Genomic DNA, 18,029 nt, shown 5'->3' with positions numbered 1-18,029 from the left:
AAGAAAGCGATAGGGTAGTGTTAAATTAAAGATCAGCTCTGGTCAAGTTACAGGCAAGTTTGTAACAGAAGCTGCAGTTAAAGAAGGGATAATTTGTAGGGCAAATAAAATAGCACATGATAACTAAGAATCAATCACAAGACATTAGGAAAGACTGGAAATTAGAATGGGAAAACAATATACAAAAGAATAATGGGAGGACATCTGTAAGGCTCTGAAGAAGGTAACAAAATCCATAAGGTTTAGGATTTCTTTCCTTTGAACGGTTTCCATAGACATTATTATAATCAAAGTAGCCCTCGGAGAATTTTTCCACAGGTATGTAACAAATGCTTAAGATGTGATGGGGAAGAAAGGGTTACTTGAGATGATGTTTTTTGAGAATGTTAAGCTGTTAGTATTCTGTAGGGAATCTTCAAAAGCTATGTAAAAAACATTGGGGAAAACAAGTTACTGTAACTACTGTATGCTTCATCACAATTGCGATCCACAAACAATCTGCATTCTAACAAAGCTCTAGTAGTCAGAGAAGATCCCAAACATTTACGATAACATTCCTTCAGTCATTACTCACCATTGAAGGCTCCACAGTAAGGACAAGTGTTCTTCTTCCTGCATTTCTCAGAAATTTTCTTTTTAAGCCCTCTTTTTTGTAAATAGGTCAAACCAGGCCTCTTTAAAACATCTAAAAACTGTTTTTTCTCTTCAGCAGACAGCATGATGTGGGAACACGTCTTGCAGATCATCTAGCAAAAAACATTGAGCCATCATTGGTCAGTACTTTAAAATTTCAATATGTGCTCAAGTCAGTTACTCATCAATACACCATATTTGCAACACACGCCAACATCCAGCAATTGCAAAAGCTAAATGTGAAACAGAGAGAAAGTACAGTTTTGTACCTACCATAAATGTAGATGTCCGAACAGGATAGCATCTGCAGTCCTAACAAATGGGTTGTCCTGTCGTCAGGCAGCCCTTCGGTCGGCCGGATTCCAAAGTCTGGGTCTGGCCTCGGCTGGTGTCACACTTCACCCGACGTCATCACTGCTGGTCTTCGGGTATAAAGGCATCAGCAGACGCCATTTTCCTCAGTGTTTCTTGCCCCAGATGCCAGTTGCCCTCTTGGAAAGCTAAATTTTTGGATAAATGCCAATGTTTCCAAAAAGTAGAAGGCAAACACAAAAAATAGACATGTATGTACATATATACAAACAAATACACCATAAGAAATCCCCCCCAGCTAGCTATTAGGTGGGCAAATACCCTAGGAATACCACAGAGGGGAAGGAGGGTGGGTAATCCTGACTGCAGATGCTATCCTGTTCGGACATCTACATTTATGGTAGGTACAAAACTGTACTATGTCCTTCAAGGATGCATCTGCAGTCCTAACAAATGGGTAGAATACCATAGCCAAACTAGGGGAGGAGGAAGAAGGAATTATGGTGTAGTTAGGATCCCTTGCAAAACAGCAGTGGCAAATCCTGCTCGGGATCTAGAGTATAGAGGTAAGTTATAATGCTTGGCAAATGTATGCACGGAGGTCCAAGTAGCAGCCTCTATAATGTCCTTGGTAGCCACTCGTGAAGAAAGCTGTGGTAGTGGCTGTAGCCCTTGTAGAATGAGGCCTTATGTTCTGTGGAATTTGCTTTCCATGGTAGGAGTAACAGAATCTTATGCAATTTCCTATCCACTTGGAGATTGTCTGTTTGGAAATTGCTTTTCCTTCCCTTCCTGCTGCATATGCTACTAGAAGCTGGTCAGTTTTTCTATTGCCCTTGGTTCTGTCCAGGTAGTAGCGTAACTGTCTATGTACATCCAAGGAATGCAGCAGTCTTTCCCCCCTATTCTGTGGATTGGGAAAGAAGGTAGGTAGGTGGATTGCCTGGTTTAGAGACACTATGGATACCACCTTAGGCATAAATGTAGGATTAGTTCTCATGGACACTATCTTGATGGAAGATTAGGAAGGGTTGTACTGCCATTAAAGCCTGTAGTTCCGAAACCCTTCTTGCTGAAGTAATTGCCAGCAGGAAAGCAGTTTTCCAGGATAGGTGCTGTAGATCTGCTGTTGCTGCTGGTTCGAATGGAGGGAGTGTTAATTTTTCTAGCACAACGTTCAAGTCCCATGCTGGTAATGGTGGTTTCCTTGGAGGTTTTACATTCTTGATTCCCCTCAGAAACTGCCGGAGTAGAGGATGTGAGAAGACAGGGGGATCGAAGCTGTATTCTGCAGAAATAGCTGATGCATGTATCTTGATGGAGGAGTAGGACAGGCCTGTTTGGAGAAGCTCTGCCAAATACTCCAGAATGTTGGCAATATCTACATTTGACACATCTTTCCCTCTTTCAGTACTCCAAATGACAAACCTTTTCCATTTTCCTGCATAGTTCCTTCTTGTTGAAGGTCTGCGGGCCTCAAGGATAATGTCTTTAACCCTTTGGGATAAATCTGGGTTAGTTGCTGTTATGTAATGTTCCAGGCAGCCAGTTGCAGAGTTTTTAGGTTTGGATGCAATATGCTGTAGTTTCTCTGAGTTAACATCAAAGAATCAGGGGTAGTGTCCACGTTTCCCCCCGAGACATGCTCCTCAGTAATGGATACCAATGTTGTCTTGGCCAATTTGGAGCTATCAGAATTATCCTTGGACGTTCCTCTTTGATTTTCAGTAGTACCTTGTGCATCAAAGGAAGAGGTGGAAATGCATATGCTGTCAGGCCTTTCCAACTGAAGGATAGAGAGTCCACCTTCCAAGCAAGTGGGTGGTATTGTCCTTGTGCAGAATTTCTTGAGCTGGTGATTGAGTGGGGATGCGAATAGGTCTATCTGTGGCATTCCCCATTTCTTTGTGATGGTCTTGAAGATGTCCGGGTGTAGCATCCATTCGTGAGCATCCGAGGTAGTTCTGCTTAACATGTCTGCTAGGATGTTTTCTTTTCCCGGTACAAATATTGCCTGTAACTGAATGTTGTAACTCAGAGCCATATTCCATAGGTCCAGAGCCATTCGGCATAGGGGGTATGAATGAGTGCCTCCCTGTTTGTTGATGTACCACATGACTGTGGTGTTGTCTGTTCTTATCATCAATTGGCCTTCTTTGAGGAATGGTCTGAAATTCTGGATTGCTAGTTTTACTGCCAGCATTTCTTTTTGATTTATGTGCAGGTGCAGCTGATCTGGAGTCCATAAGCCTTGAATGCACTTGTCCAGCATGTGGGCCCCCCAACCGAGGTCTGAGGCGTCCGTTGTGATGGTCTGGCTTGGTTGAATGCTGTGGAAGGACAAACCTGGGTTTAACCGGCATGCCTGAGCCCACCATAGGAACTCTTGTTTCAGGCATGGGATCAGTGGTAGTTCGGCTTCTAAGCTGTGTCTGTGTTGAGACCATAGATTCTTTAGATACCACTGTAGCTTTCTCATATGCAGTCTGGCATGGGGAACTAGGATTATGCAGGATGCCATGAAGCCCAAGGCCTGCAGTACTTTTCTTGCTGTTAGTTTGTTCTGCTTTGTTAATGCCAAGAAGTAAAGAGGAAGTTGTTCTTGTTTTTCTGCAGTTAGGTATGCCATCTGTTTTACTGTGTCCAATTCTGCACCCAAGAATGTTCTTGTTTGAGATGGCATCAGTCTTGACTTTTTTAAGTTGACTGTGTATCCCAGGGCTTGTAGTAAGCAAATGACTCTTTGTAGGTCTTGTGTCAGCTTGTTTTGGTTGTCCGCTTGTATCAGGCAGTCGTCCAGGTATGGATAAATTTGGATTCCCTGAAGTCTGCAGTGAGCGATTACTGATGCCAGGCATTTCGTGAACACTCTGGGCGCAATAGATAAGCCAAAGGGCAATGCTGAGAATTGATAATGCTCTGATCCTGCAAGAAATCTGAGGTATCTTCTGCAATTTGGTCGTATGGGGACGTGCAGGTATGCCTCCTTGAGATCTAGACTTACCAGCCAATACTCCTTGCCCAGCATGGGAAGAAGTTGCTGTAGGGTCAGCATTTTGAATTTTGGAACAATGATGAATGTGTTTAAAGCGGACAGGTCGAGAATAGGTCTCCAACTTTTCTCTTTTCTGGGTACCAGGAAGAGTCTGGAGTAGAATCCCTTGCCCTGTTCTGTAGGTGGTACCCTTTCCACAGCTCTCATCTTTGTTAATTGAGCTATTTGTTTTTGAGCTTCTGTCTTTTGATTTGGTGGTAGGTTTGGCATTCCTCTTTTTGCTGGTAAAGTGTGGAAATGAAACCTGTAGCCTTGGTCTATAGTCTGCAAAATCCACTTGTCTCTTGTGATATAGTGCCAGTTTTTTGAAAATAAGGCTAACTTTCCGCCTAAGGGCGCTGCTATTTGTTCCCTGGTAGGTGGTGTTAGAGCCAAGTCACTGATTGTCCTGTTGCAGTGGTAGTGGTTGTATCTGTGCCTCGTTGGTTATTGCCTTGCCACTGGCGTCCCCTGTAGGCACCTCCTCTGGATTGATTTCTGCCTCTTGGACGCCTATTCCTGCCTCTCTGTGCTTTAGAGGAGTCTGGAAAGGACCAATTTTTGGAAGGCCAGTTCCTGCTAAACCTTGGGGGCTGAACCTGTAAGAAATCTTTAACTGTTTGTACAGATTTTGCCTTCTCTTCCATTTTCTTCATTACCTGTTGGGCAGGAGAACCAAATAGACTGACCTTATCCATAGGAACATCTAATAGCTTTGCTTTAACATGATCCGGCAAGACCTGTTCTTTCAACCATGCATGCCTTCTTATAACTGTGCCAGTCATGGCTGATCTAAATGAAGCCTCCAGTGCATCATAGCCACATTTTAAGGAATGGTTACTAACCTGCTGTATGTTATTCACCATTTCTAGAACATATTTCTTATCTAAAGTATCATCAGAGGACAGTTTCTTAGTTAATTGATCAAGCATAAACTCTTGGTATTGGATTATATGAAACTGACAGTTCAAAGCTCTAGCTGAGAGAGTAGCAGAGGTATATACTTTTTTACCCCATCTCTCTAAGGACCTGGATTCCCTTTCAGAAGGGAGAGGGTTTTTCGCTGAGGTTGAAGCTACTGCCTTAGGCCCCTGGGAGATAGTCTCAGGATCTGCAAAAGGAGCCTTGTACAAGTGGTGATGAGTGTCCGGGACCCTGTAAAACCTGTCGGGCTTAGCAGGGGCAGGGGGTAAAGTGTCAGGAGCAGTGAAAGCATCATTGAATGCATCATCCACAACAGGAAGAACTGGAGGTATAGCTAAAGGCCTGTGTTGCGGTAAATGTAAAAAGGTCCCAAGTCTTTTTCTAGAGTCTGAGAAATCTTGCCCCTGCCATTGGAATTGCTCTCTCATGGCATGTAAGGTTTCCCAAAAAGAAAATTCCTCTGGTGGAGAGGCAGAAGGAATCGATTCTTCAGCATCAGAATCTTCATAAGTAGAAAAAGGAGCCTCTGGATGGTCTGTATTGTCTGTATCATCAGAAGAGTCATCTGAGGACACTGGCTCAGGGGGCTCTGCTCTAGGCCTCTTTTCTGGGGGCTGAGAGGCCCTGTCTGGATGAGATTGAGATCCCCTTATTAAAGAGATGAGATCCTCTGCCAGAGTAAGCATTTGGGAACTGGAACTGGGCCTGTGAGAGGGGGGCTTAACAGGCACAGACTTAGCAGTTTTGGCTGCTTTAGCCCTAGCAAAGGCCTTAATGGACATGGCTGCAGGAGGCCTAGCAGCACCACGTGCTGGGGTAGAGACATCCAAAGGGATGGTGTCCGATAAATCTTGAGAAACCACGGTAGTAGGCAAAACTTCAGAGGCCGATTCAACTAGGGTAGAAGGGGCCTCGGTAGTAGTCATGGATTCGGCTGGAGATTGACCCGTTTGCTCGGTTTCGGCCGAAACAGAGACACTCGCGGTTTGCCTAGCCGTGGTTTCGGCCGAAACCGCGGACCGCGAGTGTTGGTCCTTTTCTTTGCGTTTCTTAATTTGAGTAGTCGGAGGATCCGACGGCATAATGTACGCAAAATCTGAGCCGAAAAACTGTTCAGCAAACTCCGACCGACGCCTAAGCGTTCGTCGGTTGAAGGAAGCACAGGCTAAACAAGCTGCTATGTCGTGGTCTGGGCCTAAACAAGGTAAGCAGTAAGAGTGGAAATCTTTAGGAGGTATTTGTTTCCCACAAGTTAAACAGTTATTCACTTTTTCTGACATCGGCTGAGGCAAGAAAGAGTCCCCAACGGGGTACTTAGCTTTATAGAAGTCTTCGAAGTAGTATTCGGTAGTAGTAATCTCTGGATCTGACCGACCGGCACTTGCGAACAGCTTCTGCTTCGGGCGCCACGCGGCAAGAAAGACTGAGGAAAATGGCGTCTATACCCGAAGACCAGCAGTGATGACGTCGGGTGAAGTGCGACACCAGCCGAGGCCAGACCCAGACTTTGGAATCCGGCCGACCGAAGGGCTGCCTGACGACAGGACAACCCATTTGTTAGGACTGCAGATGCATCCTTGAAGGACATCAAAAATGCTGTCACACCTGTTATAATACGGATGAAATTACAACTCGCTAAAGACACATTACCTCACTTAAGACTGAATTTACTCAAATCTTCCTTAAATGACAGACTTTCATAGAAATCTTTTGCTAACTCTAGAATAAAGTCTACAGATATGCAATGCTTGTTCAAAAATTTGTACCAGAATATTCCACTAGGCAATTGGGTCTAGACTATAGGGCTTCAGCTTGAAAACCAGCAAGAAAATATGGCAGAGAGCTCCTAACAGCCACGTGTTCCTCACTTCCAAGAAGGTATGGGCTGAAACAAATGGAAGTCTAATCCTTGGAAGAAGTCTGCGGAAAAGCAGCCTGCTGTACATAAAATACACCATGCAGCCAGGCACTATGCAGGTGAGCTTGTGCAGGTCAGTGAATAGGAGTAAACGCTCTTAACCACTCCAGTAATTGAGTGACATCTGCATCGCACAACACCATGCTACAGTAAGAGACATACCTGTAGGGAAGTGGATATAGCAATATATGCATATTTAAATTCATATATACCTAGAATCTTGTAGTGGAAGAAAAGTAAATAAACTTTTATCAACATTACACCAACTTTGAAATAGACTCAAAAAGAAAAAAAAACTGTGGAAGGAAAAACATGAACTTATAAAATATTACTGGAAAAAAATATTCAGTTCTCTAACGTTTCCACATAAAATGATCAGACAGAGCCAAACTCAAAATGCTAGATCACAAAATCATCAAGAATTCAATTCACCTACAGTACTGAAATAAGCATTTCTGAATGGTGGGCACTCCCTATATTGGGGGAGAAAATATATTACACACCTGAACTTCTCCCCAGGTGATGGGGTGCCAACACACCAGTACACGTATTAACACAAAGACAACTCACTGATGCACTATGGCCCTCCTCAGAGGCTTAGCTTTGCAACATCTCTGAAAACAGTAGAGCAAAGTAAGGCAAACCCTTGTCGTACATTATTACACTGAAGTACACAGGCTTCTTCTGGATCAGACACCCTGCAAGAACATTAAGAATCAAGCTGACAAGCTTCTGCCAGGTTTAGTTGGGTTGTAGACTCTCAAAGCTGCTTACCACACACTGCCTTAATATTGCAGACCGTCAATAAAATAGCCTTACAATGTCACTTGCACATATTGTATTTCACACTTCTACACTGCTTGTGCTTTGATCTTGCCTTTGGCTCATTCAAGACAGAATAAGATCCTTGTACTGCTTCACTTACCTGATAATCAAATTACAGCCACATAAAAATGGGTGAAGAAGCAGAGCTTCTTCAGAACTATTACTTAAAAAGGCCAAGGACTGGTTAAAGTTTCAGCTGATGTTTTTTTTTAATTTTTATAACTGAATGTGAATTCATGTCACTATCATCCATGTGATGTTAAAATGTGTAACAAAAAAAAAAAAAAAAAGATGCCTATGTTAGGGGAATCTTGATAGTTTTGCAGGGTGCCTGTTTAAATTCCTAAACATTAAGTGCAATCCCTGAAAAAAAAAAAAAAAAAAAAAAAAAAACGAGTGCAGTTTCGGGGTATGTTCACCTCTAAATCTGAAGTACCTTGCTGCATTTTCTCGTCTTTGCATTAGTGATCTTAGTGTTAGTATACACAGTGGGGTAGTGTGGGAAGTACAATCCCCAATTTTTGGAATGTGGGAGAAGCACCTCGCACAAACACTAGACAAATGGGTTACTTCCAAAGTGATTAAGATCCACTTTTTTTTAAGGAGGGGGGGGGGGAGAACCTTTTATATAGAGATATGGGTGGACTGTGAAAGGGAGGGCAACAAAGGGCAGTTAGGCAGACTTGTCTGGGTAGAAAGGCTTTCCAAATCTAAATGCCTGCCTGGTGTGTCCTGGAATCCTTTCCTGGGCATTTTTTTTTGGCCTTACATAAAGGCCTAGACTACCTGCAAGCAAAGGAAGTGGGTTTTGCAGGCTAGGCTTTGGCACAGAACTGACAAATCTATCTAAAACTCTTCACACTTTTACCTTGTTCTTGCAAATGTTTCAAGAGATTAGCAGCAACAGGGCCAAAACAAAGGTCTTTGTTCAACGGACAGTCAGAAAGTTTTGTCTTAACATCCTGTGGGAGCAGCTAAGGCTTCCCAAGTGACCAGGCACAGCACAGAAAGCAGCTATAATGTAAGAGAATTCCACCAGAGCAGCATTTACAGGTTCTGTTGTCAGGAGATGTGCATGGTTGGCTCAAGCTTCCCAAGTCTGCCACAGGGTTTTTGTACACATTTTAAATAATTAGGTAGTTTCTAAAGTCTATTAGACCTTTTATGGATTTGGTGGCTGTGAAACAGGTGCCATGGAAGCAGATGAATCTAGAGAATCCTTCAGAATATGAGGTACACCAGCAGGGACGCCTACTTCTGAGAGGTAGTTGTATCTTTAGTGTACCTCAGAAATCTGCTTCGATTCCCATTACTCGCATATAGGTCTCAAAATCTGGCTCTGCCGCTTTACACAGACTCGCTTTGCAGTCTTGAGCTCCTCCCTCTACCCACAATGCCCCAAACTACACATAGCTCCTTCAGATCGAGTTTGCTGACTATACAGTAATGAGAGAGGAACAAAGTAAAAGAAAAGAAAAAAACACAGGCTCAACTAGGGACAACTGTTCCAAAAAGGCTCCGCAAGTCTTCCAGAAAAATCATAGGTTGGGATGGGTGGGGGGGAAGGTGGGTCAGAATGAAAATGGACAACAAAGATGCCAAGCTATGGTAAATACATAACTTAAAAACCTGATGTCATCCATTTTACACCGATTCATATAGGGGTCATAGTCTCTAGCTAGATAAACTCTTGGGTGGCTTCAAGGAAGGATATGCCGTAGCATTGTCAAACCAAAAGACCTACTTCTACAGACAATACCCAATTTGGTAATGAGTCACAAAGTTATGGGGTGTGAACCAAGTGGCTGTTGCCCAAATGTCATCAATGGAACTTCTAAAAGAGAAGGCAGATGATACAGATACAGATATCTTTGAACGGGCTTTGGGAGAAGTGGGCAACTTCAGACAATTTTTGTCATAAATTAAAGAAATGCAATTGCAAGCTGCTGTTTTTTTTGCAAGAGTCAATTTTGTCACTGCATGTCCAAGGAGATTAGGGGAGAAAAACAACTGGTCAGATTTTCTGAATTGTTTGGACCTATGAAAATAAAAATGAAGTTGCCTGCTCACATCCAGCAAATGCAACAAACATTTGCCCTTATTGGAGTAATTTGAAAAAAAGACTAGTAATTGAATGGTCTGGTTAATGTTGGACTAGTAGTCACTTTAGGCATGAGAGGTTAGTACGAAGGGAAACTCTTTTGAAAGATAAGGTGGCTTAGATGAGAGGGCCTAAATTTCAGAAATTCTTTTAGCTGAGGTTTTTAGCTGATGGCTACCAAAAAGAAAGATAGTTTTCCAGGAGAAGAATTTAATGCCACAGTCGTTGACTGGTCCAAAAGGCTTCAGAGTCAGTCATTGGAGAATTAGTGTGAAATCCCACAGAGAATCAGGATCTTTAATCAAGGGTCTAAGCAGAAAAATTCCTTTCATGAAGGCCTTGCATAGTCTGGTGGAAGCAACAATACCAGAAGAAAACCCAGTATGGAAACTGGATACAGCTGCAAACTGATGTTTTATCAGTAGCAAAACTAGACCAGTCTTTAAAACAGAGAAGTAAGGAAAGTAAGGACCGCTGAGTTGGAGGCTGAATTTTTATAGAAGACTGACTGAAAGGGGTTTTGTGCTCCATCACAACTATACTAAGGGATAACATTTCTTGATGGACCTTAGACACCATATTGACCAGACCATTGGTCAAGGGGATATTTCCACTTACATGTTTAACTTTGGATGTCAAAAATCCTTTTACTAGCATACCCAATGAGTATGGTGTACATGCAGTTAGGGAGATTTTAAAACGCAAGAGTAGGTACACTGATAGCAATATCATGACTATTTGTACCTTACTAGAATTAGTTTTGGAACACAATGTTTTTATATCTGGCAGACAGTTATGTTTACAAAGATAGGTGGTTGCCATGGGCAACCCCTGTGCTAATTCGTGACTCTGGAAATGATTATTGGGAAGAACATGCATTTCATCATCCTGTATTCTCCAGTCACATCAAATTGTAGCAACGCTTTGTGGATGATGTATTTATACTGTGGGATGGCAGTCGATTTGAGTTGCAAGAGCTTTTTTAAATATGTTGATGCACTGATTTTTTTATCGTTTACACTCAGTATCTGATTCAAATATTGATTTTTTGGATGTGAAAGTAACCAATAATATACATGGACAGATATCACTATCTTTAGGAAAGTCTGCTAGAGAAACAGTCTGTTAGTACATGACAGTATGCATCCTAGGCATGTATTCCCCAATGAAAAAATGAAAGGAAACACCCACCAGGGCAGTAACAACATACAAATGGAGTACGGCCACCAAAAGATGCAAACTTTTCCACAAAAAGCCACACTGTGTGGAAAACTGAGTCCAAATAATGAAAACTGAATCTTGTAGTTGAACTAGAACAAACAATTTATTCCAAAGTGAAACGACTAAGCGCTTTCGCCAGCAATCTGGCTTCATCAGAGTCATTTAAACTACATTACAATAAACCATATATACTCTCAACTCACAGCTCATTGGATCAATCCAAGTAGCACACGCCCATAACACATCCTTTTCTAAAAAACTTGGTAGTTGACATAACTATATACAAAATACTTTATACACATAAATAACAGGAGTCATCATCAATGGTGATATTGTATCCATAAGATTCTAAATTGATATTGTCAAATGTCACAATAAAAACATTCTGTGTATACATGAATCGTAGTACATAAAGCATAATATAAATCCCCCCCACACACACACACACACACTCAACCAGCTAAATAAGACACTAATATCATAATACCAACACACCATATAAATTGATATTTTGAATTGTTGATTATTGCACACACACCATAGGTCCCTACTACCGGTGTTTTTCTGTCTCTATACTAAAAGGGACCTTAACTTTAAAATGGGTTTAATTGAAATGTAATCATTTATACCCGGGGGCTTGCAAGCATCTAATCTTAATTGCCATACTGTTTCTAAGGCCCCCACTCTGTTGGGTATATCACCCCCCTCACCAAAATCTAAAACACGTCCAATAATAAAAAACATAAATTTTTTAAAACCAACACATTTGTTGCTGTGTAAATAAAGTGCATTGTGCTTATCTCTCTTCCTTATAGATCTGATGTGTTCTGCGATTCTATCCTGCAACCTCCTAATGGATTTCCCCACATAGAATGCCTCACACGTCACACATGTTGCTAGGTAGACAATGTTCTTTGTACAACAATTGCACTGCCCGGGACAAGCGATGGTGTACTTGTAACTTGGTACACATACATAACTACCCTCATTGATGTACCTACACCATCTGCAAAACCCACATTTTTTCATAATGGATTTGTATTCATTTTTGTTGTTTCTCTCTAGGATACCTTTCATATTCTCACCCCTACTGAACACAAAAACGGGTTCTGAACCCAATGTTTTTTTAAGATCCTCACTTAAAACATACTTCCAAATATTTTTTATTATATCAACTATCTCTGTGGATTTAGGGTTAAATTTAACTATCATCTTTAAATCAGACACCTTGGGTATAACGCCAGTCTCATTTTCCACCATGTGTCCTAACCCAGAACATAAAACAGGTGCATAACGTTCTTTTCTTCCCCTCAAGACCTCCCTTCTTATACTTAGAAGGAGCTTCAATGGATAACCACGATCCAAAAACATACCTATTAATTTAAAAAGCTCCCTTCTAAATTGTGTATTATTACTGACCAGCCTAGAGGTTCTCACCATTTGCCCCTTAACAATTCCTTTACGTTGGTGGAACGGGTGACAACTGGAGAAGTGTAATAGTGAGTTCGAATAATTTTCTTTTCTGTAAATATTACTTTCAAACCCACTATCTGTCCTACTAATAGTAATGTCCAAGTAGTTGATTTTGTTTTTATCCCAATGAAATGTAAATTTCAAAAATTCTGTTGTGTTACTCAGAAATTCAACAAAGTCAACCACTGTTTTCTCATCTCCTTCCCAAAAAATCAAAATGTCATCCAAAAACCTACTATACATCAGTATGTTTTCTTTAAACCTTTCTGATGCAAATATGTGTTCTCTTTCCCATGTAAGTAAAACTGCAATGGCAAAAGCTGGCGCACATTTTGCACCCATCACAACACCTGATCTTTGTTGAAATAAATCCCCCTCAAAGTTCATGAAATTGTTCTTAAGCACTAATTCCATCAAATCACAAACAAAATTGGCCTTGGTCCCTTCCAACAACCCATCCTTTGTAATTGCTTCCAAAAACATCTCCAAACCAACTTTGTGAGGAATAACGGAAAATAAGTTCACTACATCAATGGTCAGAAACCCAAAGTCCCTGTTTCCTCTCTCAAAATTTTTAATTCTATCAAGGCAATGCCAAGAATCTCTAATAATATGCGGTGCATGATTAATAATAGGCTTCACCACCGTATCAACATAAGCAGCTAGGGTTTCAGTTTTAGACCCCTTAGCTGATACAATGGGCCTAAATTGTATATTGTCGGCCCCTTTATGCACCTTTGGTATTCCAAACAATGTAGGTATTCTTGGAAAAACCACAACCAAAAAATCATACTCCAATTCATTGATGTTTCCTTGAAAAAGGGCATCATGTAAAAATAAATCAATTTTGTAGTATGCCCTGTTGATCTCACCCTTTGAAACCAAATCATGTGTCATCACCATTCAAAATTCGCAGACATTTCAGAGATATTGTCAGTGCTTGTCATGACATCCATACCCCCCCTTATCAAGTTTCATAAATCTGTATTTTCCAGATTTCTTGAGGGAGTCTAACAAATCTCTCTCTACACGTGTCAGGTTGTCATTAAACAAAAATACATTATCCAAACTTTTTCGTATTTGTGTTTCAACCATTTTTTCAAACACCATAATTTCAGAATTACAAGGTGGTATGAATGCACTTTTCCTTTTAAATACAGTCGTTCTATCCACAGCAACACTATTCCCACTGGTTGCCACTTCTCCAATTGCTGCAAAAAACATTTTCAAATTAATTTGCCTAATAAACATTTTAAAATCGAGTAAAATCTGCGCTGTGTCAACTCTAAACATTGGTACAAAACTTACACCCTTACTAAATAAATCAAAGTGTGTTTCACCTATCACAATGTCAGTGTAGTTGTAAATACAATATCCACTTTTCTTGATCAACTGGTGTCTAATACCTTGAAACACTACCATGTCGTTCCAACTCTCTGAGGGACAATTCAACTTTAATCCATCCAAACACACTATTTCACTACCCATACCCTCTTCTTGCACCACTCCATTACTCACTAGTGGTAAAAAATCACTCCCCTCAAAACTACAGGTGCTGGTGTTGTTAATACCTTCCCTATAAGTTTCACCATCGTCACATTGTACTTCGAATAAACTCAATTCAGTTGACACAATACTATTCATAATATTGTCGTTATCTACCATACATATCATATCGCCATTTTCTAAATCACTTGTTACATCATTCGTCAATATCTCCCCCTCCTGTTCGATCTCCCTCCCCTGTAAAACTCTTGCTGGGCTTCTCTTCCCGACAAACCCCTGTTCCGAAGCCTCTCCGACCTCCGAGGGCCATTTTCCATTTCTAAAAAAACTTCATTACCCCCCCTTTTGTCACTGTAACTTACACCTTCATTAACAACATTACTCTCATGTGTGTTAGTATTACAGTCATTTCTTCGTACACCAGGGGGATAGGCCCTTTTATTTTTATAGTCAACACTATCCCTTTCAAGCTTCTTTTTCTTTTTAGCCATATTTTTGTTGACAAAACTGTTAATATTGTTCAATGTTTTGTTAAAATTCGCCAAATTCTGTTCAAATAGTAAGTCAGTAGTGATACTCACGTGGAGCTGTTCAATCTGCTCCTGTAGCTCTGTTAATTTAGTCTCGTTGTTCTTTAGTATAATATCCATCATGTCCAACCCAGTTTTATTAAACAATGCTGTTAGCTCGTGAAATGCTACTGAATTGTCGTCCACTCCCATGGGTCTCTTCCATACTCGCAGACCCATCGGGACCTGGTTCATCTCCTTCGATTTTTTCAAAAAAAGGCTGTCCAACTGTACCGCCCGAAACCTTGTACATAATTTCTCGTATCTTAAAATCTGCTCATTTAAACGAGGACGTGAAGCTCTTCTCTCATTCGTACTGGTAACTTCACCAAACGCCGGAGCCTGGAACCAGGAAGTGATGTCAAACCTCCCCTCGTGCATCCTCCTATTCTGGTCTCTGCTCCCTCTCAAACCGTTGTTCCTCAGGTTCTGAGACGCTGCTACATCCGCATAGGAACTACTCGCCTCCCCTTGACCGGGTGGAATAGATTCAGCCGGTGAATGTAAGGTGAACAACCGCAGTTGCGATTCCGTTGGACTCACCAAAACATCTTCACCCCTCTCGTCATGACCAATCCTCCTAGTGTTAGCTACTGTATAGGCTTTTAACAGTTTGTCGACCACTGTCGCTAATTCCTTTAAAATTGCCTCCATAACGCCACGTAGCTTTCAGCAAAAAAGTCCACACCAATGGTATTGTGAAATGAAAAAATGAAAGGAAACACCCACCAGGGCAGTAACAACATACAAATGGAGTACGGCCACCAAAAGATGCAAACTTTTCCACAAAAAGCCACAATTTGGCGAATTTTAACAAAACATTGAACAATATTAACAGTTTTGTCAACAAAAATATGGCTAAAAAGAAGCTTGAAAGGGATAGTGTTGACTATAAAAATAAAAGGGCCTATCCCCCTGGTGTACGAAGAAATGACTATAATACTAACACACATGAGAGTAATGTTGTTAATGAAGGTGTAAGTTACAGTGACGAAAGGGGGGATAATGAAGTTTTTTTAGAAATGGAAAATGGCCCTCGGAGGTCGGAGAGGCTTCGGAACAGGGGTTTGTCGGGAAGAGAAGCCCAGCAAGAGTTTTACAGGGGAGGGAGATCGAACAGGAGGGGGAGATATTGACGAATGATGTAACAAGTGATTTAGAAAATGGTGATATGATATGCATGGTAGATAACGACAATATTATGAATAGTATTGTGTCAACTGAATTGAGTTTATTCGAAGTACAATGTGACGATGGTGAAACTTATAGGGAAGGTATTAACAACACCAGCACCTGTAGTTTTGAGGGGAGTGATTTTTTACCACTAGAGAGTAATGGAGTGGTGCAAGAAGAGGGTATGGGTAGTGAAATAGTGTGTTTGGATGGATTAAAGTTGAATTGTCCCTCAGAGAGTTGGAACGACATGGTAGTGTTTCAAGGTATTAGACACCAGTTGATCAAGAAAAGTGGATATTGTATTTACAACTACACTGACATTGTGATAGGTGAAACACACTTTGATTTATTTAGTAAGGGTGTAAGTTTTGTACCAATGTTTAGAATTGACAGCGCAGATTTTACTCTATTTTAAAATGTTTATTAGGCAAATTAATTTGAAAATGTTTTTTGCAGCAATTGGAGAAGTGGCAACCAGTGGGAATAGTGTTGCTGTGGATAGAACGACTGTATTTAAAAGGAAAAGTGCATTCATACCACCTTGTAATTCTGAAATTATGGTGTTTGAAAAAACGGTTGAAACACAAATACGAAAAAGTTTGGATAATGTATTTTTGTTTAATGACAACCTGACACGTGTAGAGAGAGATTTGTTAGACTCCCTCAAGAAATCTGGAAAATACAGATTTATGAAACCTGATAAGGGGGGGGGGTATGGTTGTCATGACAAGCACTGACTATATCTCTGAAATGTCTGCGATTTTGAATGGTGATGACACACATGATTTGGTTTCAAAGGGTGAGATCAACAGGGCATACTACAAAATGGATTTATTTTTACATGATGCCCTTTTTCAAGGAAACATCAATGAATTGGAGTATGATTTTTTGGTTGTGGTTTTTCCAAGAATACCTACATTGTTTGGAATACCAAAGGTGCATAAAGGGGCCGACAATATACAATTTAGGCCCATTGTATCAGCTAAGGGGTCTAAAACTGAAACCCTAGCTGCTTATGTTGATACGGTGGTAAAGCCTATTATTAATCATGCACCGCATATTATTAGAGATTCTTGGCATTGCCTTGATAGAATTAAAAATTTTGAGAGAGGAAACAGGGACTTTGGGTTTCTGACCATTGATGTAGTGAACTTATTTTCCATTATTCCTCACAAAGTTGGTTTGGAGATGTTTTTGGAAGCAATTACAAAGGATGGGTTGTTGGAAGGGACCAAGGCCAATTTTGTTTGTGATTTGATGGAATTAGTGCTTAAGAACAATTTCATGAACTTTGAGGGGGATTTATTTCAACAAAGATCAGGTGTTGCGATGGGTGCAAAATGTGCGCCAGCTTTTGCCAATGCAGTTTTACTTACATGGGAAAGAGAACACATATTTGCATCAGAAAGGTTTAAAGAAAACATACTGATGTATAGTAGGTTTTTGGATGACATTTTGATTTTTTGGGAAGGAGATGAGAAAACAGTGGTTGACTTTGTTGAATTTCTGAGTAACACAACAGAATTTTTGAAATTTACATTTCATTGGGATAAAAACAAAATCAACTACTTGGACATTACTATTAGTAGGACAGATAGTGGGTTTGAAAGTAATATTTACAGAAAAGAAAATTATTCGAACTCACTATTACACTTCTCCAGTTGTCACCCGTTCCACCAACGTAAAGGAATTGTTAAGGGGCAAATGGTGAGAACCTCTAGGCTGGTCAGTAATGATACACAATTTAGAAGGGAGCTTTTTAAATTAATAGGTATGTTTTTGGATCGTGGTTATCCATTGAAGCTCCTTCTAAGTATAAGAAGGGAGGTCTTGAGGGGAAGAAAAGAACGTTATGCACCTGTTTTATGTTCTGGGTTAGGACACATGGTGGAAAATGAGACTGGCGTTATACCCAAGGTGTCTGATTTAAAGATGATAGTTAAATTTAACCCTAAATCCACAGAGATTGTTGATATAATAAAAAATATTTGGAAGTATGTTTTAAGTGAGGATCTTAAAAAAACATTGGGTTCAGAACCCGTTTTTGTGTTCAGTAGGGGTGAGAATATGAAAGGTATCCTAGAGAGAAACAACAAAAATGAATACAAATCCATTATGAAAAAATGTGGGTTTTGCAGATGGTGTAGGTACATCAATGAGGGTAGTTATGTATGTGTACCAAGTTACAAGTACACCATCGCTTGTCCCGGGCAGTGCAATTGTTGTACAAAGAACATTGTCTACCTAGCAACATGTGTGACGTGCGAGGCATTCTATGTGGGAAATCCATTAAGAGGTTGCAGGATAGAATCGCAGAACACATCAGATCTATAAGGA

At 40.6% G+C, this 18,029-nt stretch overlaps 1 protein-coding gene across 1 annotated transcript in view; it reads right to left on the bottom strand.

Moving 5' to 3' along the window:
- POLR3A (RNA polymerase III subunit A) overlaps positions 1–18,029 on the bottom strand; it is a 1,593,947-nt gene that overhangs the window by 1,339,096 nt on the left and 236,822 nt on the right. Inside the window, exons 3-4 of the mRNA XM_044055661.1 lie at positions 14,310–15,182; positions 575–746 (exon numbers count right to left, since the gene is read on the bottom strand). Coding sequence (XP_043911596.1) covers positions 575–746; positions 14,310–15,182 — 1,045 coding nt within the window. The remainder of the gene's footprint in view (positions 1–574; positions 747–14,309; positions 15,183–18,029) is intronic.

This window comes from Protopterus annectens, chromosome 14.part0 (genome assembly GCF_019279795.1).
Source record: "Protopterus annectens isolate FY-2018-M chromosome 14.part0, PAN1.0, whole genome shotgun sequence".
NCBI lineage: Eukaryota > Metazoa > Chordata > Ceratodontiformes > Protopteridae > Protopterus > Protopterus annectens.
Note: the sequence above shows the minus strand (reverse complement) of the source record. Positions and strands in the feature narration are given on the sequence as shown.